The sequence below is a fragment of the Paroedura picta genome, chromosome 3 (assembly GCF_049243985.1).
Source record: "Paroedura picta isolate Pp20150507F chromosome 3, Ppicta_v3.0, whole genome shotgun sequence".
Classification (NCBI taxonomy): Eukaryota; Metazoa; Chordata; class Lepidosauria; order Squamata; family Gekkonidae; genus Paroedura; species Paroedura picta.
The window spans coordinates 162,764,006-162,777,046 of record NC_135371.1 but is presented as its reverse complement, the minus strand read 5'-3'; the positions used below and the strand labels follow the sequence as shown (position 1 = coordinate 162,777,046).

Below are 13,041 nucleotides of genomic sequence, written 5' to 3'. Positions count from 1 at the left end.
AGAGGCTGATTCGGTGAAGGTTCAAGGGGGTGGCAAGTGACAGTGTATGAGTGATAGGGTTGTGAGTGTCCTGCATTGTGCAGGGGGTTGGACTAAATGACCCAGGACCCATAGTTATTCTATGGGTCCTGGGTTGGACTAGATGACCCATAGTTATTCTATGACTCTTTGATTCCATGATTCTATGGCTCTTTGATTCTATGGCTCTGTGATTCTATGATTCTTTGATTCTAGGACTCAAGGGAAGAATGATTTGGGCAGCTCTGTTACTTACACCTAGTTTAGCTCCAAAGAGAGATTCAAATCCCAAAGGTGAACCAAGCGGAGTAAGCTGATTCTGGGGCATGGGGTCAGGAGCCTTCTGACTTATGACTTCTACCAGTTACTTACGGCGGGACCAGTTTCTCCACTGCGACCACGAGGACCAGGAGGACCGATGGGGCCGGGCATTCCATTAGAACCATCTTTGCCAGAGGGGCCAACGGGACCAGGGGGACCCTAGGAGAGAGCCAAAACATTTGAGTGAGAACCAAGCTGCATATCAGTGCTGGCATATATGAGACAGACTCCTCAAAAGAATCGTACAGGAAACTGACAAGCCACGTGTGACAGACCAGTTAGGTCCCACCGTTCTCTAAGAGTCACCAATGAGGGCTGACGAAATGTTAGTGCGAGATGCCGTTGTAAACAGCAAATAAAAGAGTTGAGGGCAGCAGTGAGAGAGCAGACAGTAAGTTGGCTGAACGAAGCTGTGGAGAAGTGCTGCCTAAAGCTGACTGAGAAGGGTCCGTTTGTAAGAAAGAATCCCAAACGCTGGTTCAAAAGTACAACTGAAAAGAAACTTTGTAACCTCTATCTGACATTCTTGTGTCATGTTCAACCTATAAATAAAAGTTAACTCCTTGATTTTTTTTACATTGTGGGGTGGTTGCCTCATGGAAAGAAGCACGCAACACAAGCAAAGATCTCAGTCTATATTAATTGTAGGATATGAATAAATGGGGGAACCATAGGAATGAGATGGTGTTTGAGTCCCCAACCTCAATAGCTCTGTGCAGTGTCTCAGTGAGGGGCAAATATTGAAAGGGGCTGGGCTACCCAGTCTGAAGATGTCTCAGTGAGTGAGAGAATGGACCTGGGATATTTTAAAAGAGGGAATACGGGTAGTGATATGTGACTGCCTGACCTACCTGTAGCCCTGAACCTGTGGGAGAGAAGGTGTGGATTGTTGAAGGCACTCTGTGAGAGTAACAAAGGTCATCACACTATGATGTCACAAAGCTATGGAAATCCCACTGAGTGCTTCCTAAGCTCCCTTCTTCATCAAGGATCCTCAGAGCAAGGGCAACCTCTTCTGCCTACACAGTGCATCTACACTCAGGGCATAGGAATTTCTTTAGGTCCTAAACTGTTCAGGTGCCATCAAGGCCTCCTTAAGATCTTCAGAACCTCGGATTTCTCTGCAGATGACATCCTGGAAGTCATGTAAGCCTCTGGATGCTCCTTGGTCTATAACAGTGGTTCTTAACCAGGGGGTCGGGACCCCTTTGGGGGTCGAATGACACTTTCACAGGGGCCGTGGCAGGGCGAGCAGCTTGGCCAGGGGCGTGCTGGCACTCTTGCTGCTCCTCCTGTCTGGAGCAGCGGAAAAGAGTAAGATGGGCATGGTGGGACAAGAGGCAGAACTGAACTGAGAAACCCTGGGGGGAAAAACAATGTATATACAATCATGAACAATGGATCTTCACAACCCTGGTAAATTTGGTTTAATTTCTGTGAAAGAACATTTGCATAATTTTATGGTTGGGGGTCATCACAACATGAGGTGCTATATTAAAGGGTCATGGCATTAGGAAGGTTGTGAACCACTGGTCTATAACATCATCCTCCTCCATAGCTCTGACTAAACTGCTAGAGCAGATCAACTTCTGATACATAACCTTTCTAAAATTCTCTATGGATGCTGTATCAGAGTACACCGCCCTTAGCTGGTTCCGGGAGGGCAGTATAAAAATTTAATTAATTAATTAATAATAATAATATATTTATATCAACAGCATTGATCAACTATCATCTTCAATTGTCAGCAGATTCCACAGGACCATACAAGACACCACAGGAAACACACGTGCAATATTTTTTCCCTTCGCAAACACAACCACATTTGTGGTCACTAAAAGAGAGAATAACCAAGAGCCACTCTTCTTCCCCTTGAAGTTCCTTCTCTATAAATATGTTAATTTGTTTCCAAGCCATTCTGTACTTTCAGGGCACTTGGAGATACTAGAACTCTGTGCTCAACATTCCCCAGAATTCTAAAGAAGGAAACATTCAAAGTTCACTTGGAAAATACTGAACTTACACACCACATCTAAGTACCTGTACTTAACTAATGAATGGGATTTGACTTATAGCCTGGAGGTGAGTGGGGAGACTTACCCGGGGACCAGAAGGACCACCAGGACCAGCAGCGCCTTGATCTCCAGAAGGACCCTAAGGAAGAGGGGGTGAAAATATCACACAATCATTTCTTGCCCTTGCACAATTCCTTGGTAGGGTCCCCAACTATCCTGACCAGCACGGAACAGAACTGTTTTCAGAACTACTCTACTATGAAGCTTTCCACGCTTATTTTCTTTCTTCAGGGAACCTTTTACACATACACATTACGCTGAGGAACCCTTGCATGTTGTGGAGCACGGGGAGGTGTATTTGAGGATGTCAATTCATTTCATCAGATCTTGGTGTTGCCCTGTATGAACTGACAGTGCACCCTTGAGGACATCTATGTCTTCTTGAGGGGGAAATCAACAGAGGGATGTGACCTCGAGGTGAAATCAACAGAGGGATGCTTACCTTCCATTACTGACCTTGCCTACAGGCTTCTGAATTTTACTATGTATCATCACTTTTACTATGTGCCATCACTTTACCTATGGCAACCCTGCAGGATTTTCAAGGCCAGGGATGAACAGAGGTGGCTTGCCATTGCCTACCTCTCGGTAGCAACCCTGGACTTCCTTGTGGTCTCCCATCCAAGGACTAAACAGGGCCGACCCTGCTTAGCTTCTGAGCTCTGACGGGTTCAGGCTAGACAGGGCCATCCAGGCACAAATTTGTCTTTCTACCCGATAAAAGAGGGACAAGACCTGGGGTCCTTATCTACCTACGTCAAGCTTAAAAGAGAACCACTTGAGCCGGACCCCACCCTATGTTGTGCTGACACCCAAACTTACAGGGGGTCCGGGGAGACCCTGCAGTCCGGTGAATCCTCGGTGTCCCTTCAGGCCGCGTTCTCCTGCCTCGCCAGCTTCACCCTTGTCCCCACGAGGACCTTGTGGACCCTGGGAGGAGAGAACGGAAGATGGGTTTCAGCCCAGATCACCAAGAACCAGAAAGCAGAAGACAATCGACCGCACAGGCAAAGCCTAGGATGACCAAATGCCGCTAAGGATGGAATCTGGATGCTGTTTGTTTGTGGCCTTCCTAACTGAATGCCAGGCTAAGAGCCTAGTGAGAGTCCCCTACAATGAATTGTCTAACATTTTCATGGCCAGAGTCTGTAATGCGTTACGCTCTCTTCCCCCAGCAACTGTTTTCACACTCCACACTTTGGCACGGAGCGATTCTCATCTAGCCACGCCCTACCTCTGAAGATGCCAGCCACCATTACTGACGAAACATCAGAGACTAAAACTACCAGACCACGGCCCAGAAAACCACAACAACCAGTCCATTGGCACCTTAAAGACTAACAAAATGTGTGGCAGGGTCTGAGCATTCATGAGTTACTGCTCACGGACGCTCCTGCCTTGCCACTAATTTTGTTAGTCTTAAGCAAGACGGGACTCCTGCTCTTTTCTACTGCTACAGACTAACCCTTTTCCTGTTGAAAACAGACTAACACAGTTAGCCATCTTAGGCTAAGATCCTGTTTTTACAACAGGGCATTCATCTGGTCAAACCACCTTTATGCTGGCTCTTTGCTCACCTCTGCTTAGCCAGTACCTCTTGACACAGTTGGCTGATGTCTTCTGAGGTCAGAATGGGCCTCTGTTACATCAGCAAATGCCTCAGCCTCCTGGTCCTGCATTTGCAAGGCCCTTTGTGACCTCAGACGGACAGCCTGAAGGGTTACAATCCCTCTGCCTGCCACTGACTTTCCTCTCTGCCCTGAAGCCACAGCTTCACGTGCTTGCGGTGCCTAAGAGATCTCACAAGGGACAGAGAAGCTGAATTCTTAGGGCAGTGGGAAAACTTCTCTCTGAATGGCAGGGTTTATGGCCAGCTTTGCACTGGGCTGGATAGCGCCAAAGTGGGTTTAGACCATGGGATTTCAAAAGACACTATGGCTCAGCACCCAGGAAGGCTTCAGCTGGTAACAGAGAGAAACCTCGTGATGTTTGGAAGGTGAGCTAAAGGAAGGGGCCTCTACTGCTCTGTCTTCCTTTAGAGGGGGGTTACATAGTGGAAATATATCCGTCTCAAAGAGACAGTTTCAGAAAGGTAGTCATGTTAGTCTGCAGTTAGACATTTCGATTCAAGTCCAATACCGCTGAGACCAACAAGAGTTTGGGGGGGGGGTATAAGCTCTCAAGAGTCAAAGCTCCCTTAGGGGAAAGAAGTTGGAGTCCAGCAGCAACTTTAAGACCAACAAAGTTTTATCCAAGGCATAAGAATTCACGTGCAAGCACACTTCTTCTTTTACTTATGCTCTTAATAAAATTTTGTTTAGCCATTGAAAAATCACTGGGACTGTCTGACCCTGATCGGGTCACTGCACGGTGGTATCAGGGGATTTTGTGTTGTCACCCCCCCCCCCCCACCTTTTGAAGTGTCAAAGCAGTGCACGGAACACTGCCATAACAGATGTACTGCATAATTTAGTATGCAGTATTTAATGATGATGAATCCCTTTGTCACCATCAAGGGCGGTTCACTAGATAGGCAGAAAGGTTCAGATTTGACTATGCGAGGGAAGGACCTGAAAATCAAAGGTGAGCACAAATAGACACAACCTTGTCTTGTCCACTTCCTTAGGTGATATGGACCAATACTTTGGGATTCCTCAGCCCTGTGGCAAGCTCCCCCCCCCCCCCTGAATCCAGTAGCCCGGCAGTACTGTCAGCTCCTGTTTTGGGGACGCTAATAATCTTCAGCATTTGTGAGAGCTCAGAAGAGAGGTACTTACAGGCATGCCACGTGCCCCTGCGGGACCAGAAGGACCCAATGGGCCTTGAGCACCCTAGAGAGAGAGAGAGAGAGAGATAAAGGCAGGTTAGATGCTCACTTGGCATTGTTTCTGTTAATGCTGATGAACAGGATTTGGCCCTTAAACCCTGTTAAACCACGAGATTTTCCTTCAAGGGTAGGACCAAACAAAACTACTTTGCAAGGTTGTCAAGAAGACAACCCCCCCCATATCTTCTGTTGATGTTTGCTGTCTTTTGTAAAACAAGCGAACACAAAAAGGAAAATGCTAGAGAAAACCTAGACAACTGATTGTAACATTCAATTTGGGTTCAGGCTCAGATATCTCAGAGGATCTGTGTTCTGGAGGTGCGGTGGACTTGTCAGAGAACAAGAAAATGCTGGATTATGATTCATAATGAAATGCAGACGCTACTGAAAATTAGATTTGCAGGGGATCCAAAATATATGTTACTAATGATAGTACCCAACCGCATTAAAATGTACAGTGAACTTGTTCAATAGATGGTAACAGCTGCCAGGATTTTATTCACATCAAGATGGGGGGGGGGGAGGAATTGTTACCAGTGCTTGCAGAATGGTTAAATAAATTAATGGAATATGGCTCAATGGCAAAACTTACATATTTGGTACAAAATAGATCAATCTCAGATTATAATAGAAAGTTGAGCCCAATGTTGGGATATATTGATTGATAAAATGAGATGGAAAGAAATAATGGATTAATATATATGAAAACAATGGAAATATGAAAACAATGGTACATGTAAACAATAGAAATATGTAAATTTGGGTGGGAAAACGATAGGTACTCTAGAAAATATATATTATGACGTGACCAGCTAATATTTTTAGTTCTGCAAATGAAACGTGCAATCTCTCTTTTCTTTATTCTGCACTATGTAACGTCTTTTTCTTTTTTGAATGAATTAAATTTATATAGCTAGATATAAATATACAAAATAAATGTTCTGGCCTCAACAAAACCCCGGTGGAAGAGCTCTATCTTGTAGGCCCTGCGAAACTCCGACATGGCTGTAAGCTCATTCCACCAGGTAGGGGCCAGGACCGAAAAGGCCCTGGTTGAGGCCAGGCAAACGTGGGACAAGGATCGCCAGCCTATTCAGATTCACAGATTGTGGGGGGAGAGATCTCTTTCACAAATACAATAGCAGCAGTGAAAATGAATGCAATTATTCCAGTAAAGGACAGTGCAATACTTGGGGAGAAGGTAAACCAGAATATACTTCTAGTCTACTGTCATGGAAGGTGAAAGGATGAATATTTGTACTGATATTTGTGTGATGAATATTTGTATATCTATGACGGCTGTTATACTTGGAAGAAGCACTTGGGACCAAATCCATGCAATGATCTGGAGTGGGACAACTGAAAGTATCAAAGTTCCCCTGAAACACTCACCATGTTTCTTCTTGATTCTACCGTCCAATTCTCTTGGAGGGCAGAATAATCTCACAGCCTACAGAATGACTCCTGGATACTTACTGATTCACCTCTGTCTCCTTGCTTGCCGGTTGGACCCACCGGACCTGGAGAGCCGGGTGGGCCAGGAGCACCAGGAGAGCCGAGAGGACCTGTCTCACCACGATCACCCTTTCAGAGGACAAAGAGGGAGTATTAAATCCTAAACTGTGCTCTTTTTCGGCATCCTGTTGGGACTGGGAAACAGGGCAACAAACTGGCAGATACTGGCACTAAAGCAGCGGCATGAGAATTTCAGAAAGACATTTGTGGCGAAGAGATATGGAGCATCTTTGATTGCCCACCAGAACAGGCCGTGGCCGTGGGAAACAGCTAGTTTTAGGACATACACATTCCCTCTCCACACACATTATTGTGTTGTGAATGGTTACTTGATAGATTGTTGTGATGTTCTATTGAAACTTGCATATTGTTATAGATTATATATAATGTTCCATGTAAATTTATGCAATGGTTCATGTAAACCGCCTAAAGCTGTAAAGAATGGGCGGTATAAAAATCCAATCCAAATACATAAATAAAATAAAAATAAATATATTCTGTAACTGCGATTCATTTTGCAAATAAGGGAAAGTTGCCTAAATCTGTCCTGTGTCTCTCTATTTGACAAAGATGGGTTTAAAAATGTCTTAAATCCAAATTTAATAGTGTATCCGGCAGAAGGATGTCATGTTTGGTCATATTTCAGGGCAAGAGGCTGAGGGGCACAAAGGGGTGTATGAGGGCACAGGCTTCCTCGGGAGGTGGTGGGTTCTCCTTCTATGGATGTTTTTAAGCAGAGGTGAGGTAGTCATCTGACAGAAATGCTGATTCTGTGAATTTAGGAAGGTTGTGAGTGGGTGGGCAGAAGGGATTGTGTCAAGGCTTGGCTCTTGTGGCCCTTCCTTGCAGCCCCAGGGATATGCCAATCACCACTTGGTCGATTTTTACCATGGCTCTTTCTACCAGGTACGTCTTTAGGATGGACACTTACCTTCACTCCAGGAGAACCATCTCTGCCTGGGGGACCATCTGAACCAGGGTTACCCTGAGAATGTGAAATTAAATGCATTTATTTCTTCTGAGAAAAATGTCTGGATAGAGTGTTTTTGAACAGTGACATAACAGAGCAGGTCAGCTAGTAATATTGACCCCAAAACAGTCCCAGTTCATACCCTCTTTTCATTGGCTGCCTAGAACTGAAGAACATCAGAAGCTCTCAGCTGAATCAGACCAGGGGTCCATCTAGTTCAGCATCCTGTCTCACACAATGACCAACCAGATATTCTGGAGGACCAACAACAGAGCATAGATGTTGAAGCCTTGCCTCCCGATATTGATATTCAGAGGATGACTGCCTCTGAATGTGGAGGCTCCCTTCAGTCAATATGGCTGGTAGTTACTGATAGATCTATCTCCACAAGTCTAATCCCCACAGTCTATGCCTGTGGTTCTAACCACATCCTATGGCAGCAAATTCTACACTTGTGGAGTAAAGAAATATTTATTTTTCTGCCCTTAATTTACTGCCCTCAAGTTCTAGTATCGGTTGCCCTAGGAGTCTGGTCTTTTGGGAGAGCGAGAAAAAGCTATCTCTAACCCATGCAGAATTTTATAAATGTATATTACGCCCTGGGTTTACTAAACTGTGAAGTCTCAGACTCATCAGCCTTTCTTCATAGGAAAAGTGATCCAGTTCCCTAATAATCTTGGCTGCCCTTCTCTATTCCTTTCCCAGCTCTGCAACGTCGTTCTTGAGATACGATGCTCAGAATGGTGCAAAGTATTCCAAATGAAGTCACACCATAGATTTCATACTGGGGAATTGTAATATTGGCTCTATCAGTATGAGACTTGCAGATATATATAACAGCTCCATGGGCATTTTAAGGGGGGAAAGATCCTCAATTCCACACCAAATAGGCTGTTGCCAGCCTATCCCCAAAGATACTCTGCAGCCATAGATTTCAGTACCCTCTACAATACACAGCATGGGAAAGGGAGGCAAATGCATCTCTCAGAGGGCCAGATTTGGACTACAGCTGCCAGAGGCTAACCTAAAAACAAAATTTGTTGTTGTTGTTATTATTATATGATATTTGTTCCCTGCCACCTCTGAAGCTGGCTCATGGTGGGTTACAATAGTCCATCATAAAACCCAGATAAAACCCCCATTAAAACAGGACATCCATCAATAACAAAAAAAACACAGATGGCGAAACCTAACTCGACTTTCCTACCAATATCTATGTGGAAGAGATTTCCTCTGCAAGCTGAGAGACTGCAGACCCAAATAAGCATGTTTGGGATCAGGGTGTAAGAACATTAAATCAGAGTATACTACTCTGAAACACACCTCTAAAAAAGCAAGCACAGTATGGAAGAATTGTAAAAGAAACCAGGCAGAGATGTGCTGGCATAAAGGCCAGCACATTGTTCATTGTTCATTCTCAGTCTTTTTTAAATTTAAAAATAATATATCTCATTTTGGAGCATAAAAGCTACTTTTCCTCCCCTTAACTTTCTTTGATACCGATAAACTACAGGTCTATATGAGTAAGCAACTGCAGAAGGGAAAAATATCCCCAAAGAAATAAAGTTTTCCCCACCACCACCCTGTTTCTCATGTCTTCCGCATGACAAGTTGGCTGCTCACCTCCCGTCCGGGTTCGCCAGAGGGACCGGTCAGACCAGGTGGCCCAACGGGGCCAGGTGGGCCTCGGTCTCCAGGACCCCCAGAAGCACCTTGCTTGCCAGGCTCACCCTGAAAAGAAAGGGAGACAAACACAGCTAAGCCCAAGGGCAAACAGATTCTTCCATCTGGAGCAGAAATGGTTCGTTTCGACAGTCCCCTTAAGTCAATGAGGAATTACTGGCTTCAAGAAGTCTCTCATGTCCTGTAGTTTTGAATGGCAAACAATTCATGCACGTTCTCCACACACAGGACTAGAAACTTTGCTAGCAATTTTGTTTTTTAAATTGATGTAAATTAATAAATCCCATCAATAAGATACTGTGATATGGGACTATATATCCAGCATAAAAAGTCTGCCAATCTGGAATGAAATTAGGAGAGGTTTTTTAATGCTGCTGAGTTGGTCTGATGGTACAGGGAGCCTAGAGCTACCAATTCTGATTGACAGGAACGTTTCAGAGTCCCATGCAAATGGATTTTCCTAGCAGTGAAGTCTGAATTCCTTCAACTGACGCTGTCAGGGACTGAACGCTGGCTCTTTCATATTTGCAAAGCACGATCTATCCCTGAGGGACTGAGCCCCAAATAAGTATCTCCACATTTAGCCCTGCAGAAGTATAGCTTGCCCCTTTAAAAAGACCTTTTCTTTCTCTCTTGTGGCCATCAAATTACTTGTTGCATATTACTAGGGTCAGTCTCTGTTCAATCTCCAAAATACTTTAAGCCAGGGGTAGTCAACCTGTGGTCCTCCAGATGTCCATGGACTACAATTCCCATGAGCCCCTGCCAGCGTTTGCTGGCAGGGGCTCATGGGGATTGTAGTCCATGGACATCTGGAGGACCACAGGGTGACTACCCCTGCTTTAAGCTAAACCTTTCCGATTTGTACATTTTTCATTAGGCATTAACATTCATACAAAGTTGCTTTAAAAAAAAAAAACTCTGCATGAGCCTCTCTGTGCAAGGACTGTACCGCTTCGGTTTTCCACATCTGAACTGGCCACTGCTCTCTGCTAACCTTTCACCATTTCGTATGCCGTATTCATATTCATCACAATTTCACTTGTCATGCTCTGCCACCTCAGTTTATGACAAACTGAGCAATACTGTCAAACCACGTTAAATTTCCCTAAGGGAATGAGACGCCTTCGCCCTACCGAATGTCACTGTTTTGGAATATGAATCCTTTTGTGAATGGCGAATTCACAAGAGCCCGAATGGATGGATGACCTAAATGCAGGACGTGTAGTACAGAAAGCTCCGTTCACCCCAAAGAAGGCTCTGTATATACCTGAGAGTCCAGCAGCACCTTTAAGACCAACAAAGATTTATTCAGGGCGTGAGCTTTCGAGTGCAAGCACGAAGAGTGCTTGCACTCGAAAGCTCACGCCCTGAATAAATATTTGATGGTCTTAAAGTTGCTACAGGACTCTGATTTTATTGTGCTACTTCAGACCAACATGGCTACCCATTTGACCATATACCTGAGAATCTGCCTTTCTCCTGATGCTTTAAGCACAAGAATAAAGAACTTAACTGAGTATCCTGCAGAGGGAAACAAGCAAGCACTTGGGTGAAAACTGAAATGTCAGGGCCTTTAAACAAGCTACACATGTCACATCTCAACAGTTCTCTGACCTGAACTCCCCAAATCACTTACAGAAGGACCAGGCAGACCAGGGAATCCTCTCTCGCCACGCTGACCAGGGAGACCAACGATGCCTCTCTGCCCTGCCAGACCTTGAGGACCAGGGGGGCCATCAGCACCCTGTGGGAAGGTGGGGGGGGGGAGAGAAAAAGGCAAAGAGAAAGGTCATTTCCAGAAAGAGCAGTCTCGGTTCAGATCAGTGGCCAGTGGGGAAAAGACGAGGCAAATACGCACAGGGGGGCCGTCTTCTCCAGATTCTCCCTTCTCGCCTGGGGGGCCAGAGGGGCCTTGCAGACCAGGGTCACCAGCACGCCCAGTTGGGCCTGCGTCACCACGAGCACCCTTGGGACCATCTTTCCCAGCAGAGCCAGGTGGGCCTGCAGGACCAGGATTGCCCTAGGAAGAAAACACAAAGGATTATCAAGAACTGCACAACACTGTCCATGAAGACTCCAAAAGAATTTATCTGCATAAACACTACTTCTCTTGTGCATCATGCATCAATCTGGGGCAGAAAAGAAATGTTAACTGCCAGACTGTGAGGACAGGACAAGGTTTTTTGGTTGCAACATGAGTTGTCCTTTGTTTTAGGGGAAGGGGCTAAATCCTCTGCCCTCTAGATTTCTTTGGTGGCTTCCAAACGTCTGAAGCTCCACAGACCGCTGGGGTTTCATTCTGCTTCTCCTTGCTGGAAACTCAAGCGAGAGGCATCGCTGCTGTTGAGGCTGCCAGCCCAGCACGTGAGGGGCCCCAAAGCAATCTGCTGCTTTGCATTTCAAGTGGATGTTACTATCTCAAGGGAGGGAGCCACACAACCAGAAATGACCTAACTGCACCACTTAAGACAGAAACCATGAGGTCCATGCAGTAACCTACTAACCATGAATCTAACCACATGACTTCATTTGGGCCCAGGGTACCTGAAGGAATCCTTTCTACCATATCCCCCCCCCCTTGTGGAACCTGAGGACAGAAGGGTAGGATCTTCTTAGAGTTACTGTGCCTCTAGCACCCTTGGGGGGTGGGGTGGCGGCAGCATGATATAGCCTGACATTGTCAGATCTCAGTAGCTAAGTAGGTTTGGTGCTTGGGTGGGGGATGGCCCAGGAAGATTCTGCAGAGGCAAGAAGTGCCTCTGCTTCTCATTTGCCTTGAAATCCCCTTGCTGGGTCACTGTACGTTGGTTGCAAGCTGATGGCATTTAAGTATATAGAAAGGTCTTCTTGGTTGTACCTGTGGATCTGTGCCTTGTGGAGACCCTTTCCTATGGAGGGCTACCACATGTCACCATTTAATCTTTGCATTAAACATCACTTTCTGATTCTTATCTCAGATGGTCTGTCGGGAAATGGCTGAATCTGTTTTGATTTGGGTATTGCTTTTATATTTTTTTTCCTTATACTGGAAATCGACTTCAAATTCTTCCAAATAAATCCTTGCAGTTTTCTAAATCTTTCACCTTCAGTTTCCCAAGGTCTCCCCCATCTCTTTTCAGGGCAGCTACTGAACACGTGGCTCCTTATTTAATTTCTGTGCTTTTGGGATGTTTCCCCCCAAAATTATGTTAAAATCTGATCTTATTTCCCAAAAGCAGATGTTAGTCCTTCTTTTTTGTTTCATGTGCACGCCATACACCCATCCGGAGTTTGCCTAAAAGCTTGGTAAGTGAAAGCTAAGAATCTCTTCCCAGGTTGCCAGAAGCCCAAACAAACAAATCTCTGCTGAATGACCAAGAACTTACGTTGGGGCCTGGTGGTCCAACCCGTCCTGCTGCACCAGGGAATCCAGTAGCACCCTAGGAAGTAAGGGGAGAAAAAGCATTATGAACAGAGGTTCTCAGAGAGGGACCCACCTGATTTTCAATCAGCAGTAAGTGGCAGAGATACTATACCACTGCCCTCTTGGTCCCCAACTTGCTTCAGGAGAATAAAACCCGAGGGGCATCCAACGGGGGCACCAGAGTGGGAGAACCTTCCACCAGTACATGGATTGCTTGGTGAATGTA

The 13,041-nt window shown here is 45.4% G+C and overlaps 1 protein-coding gene across 3 annotated transcripts in view; it reads right to left on the bottom strand.

The window, feature by feature from the left end:
- COL2A1 (collagen type II alpha 1 chain) overlaps positions 1-13,041 on the bottom strand; it is a 91,917-nt gene that overhangs the window by 5,527 nt on the left and 73,349 nt on the right. For all 3 annotated transcript variants that reach the window (XM_077329148.1, XM_077329149.1, XM_077329150.1), the window contains 10 exons: positions 12,778-12,831; positions 11,271-11,432; positions 11,049-11,156; positions 9,350-9,457; positions 7,688-7,741; positions 6,718-6,825; positions 5,192-5,245; positions 3,237-3,344; positions 2,440-2,493; positions 391-498 (listed from right to left, as the gene is read on the bottom strand). In XM_077329148.1, coding sequence (XP_077185263.1) covers positions 391-498; positions 2,440-2,493; positions 3,237-3,344; positions 5,192-5,245; positions 6,718-6,825; positions 7,688-7,741; positions 9,350-9,457; positions 11,049-11,156; positions 11,271-11,432; positions 12,778-12,831 — 918 coding nt within the window. The remainder of the gene's footprint in view (positions 1-390; positions 499-2,439; positions 2,494-3,236; positions 3,345-5,191; positions 5,246-6,717; positions 6,826-7,687; positions 7,742-9,349; positions 9,458-11,048; positions 11,157-11,270; positions 11,433-12,777; positions 12,832-13,041) is intronic.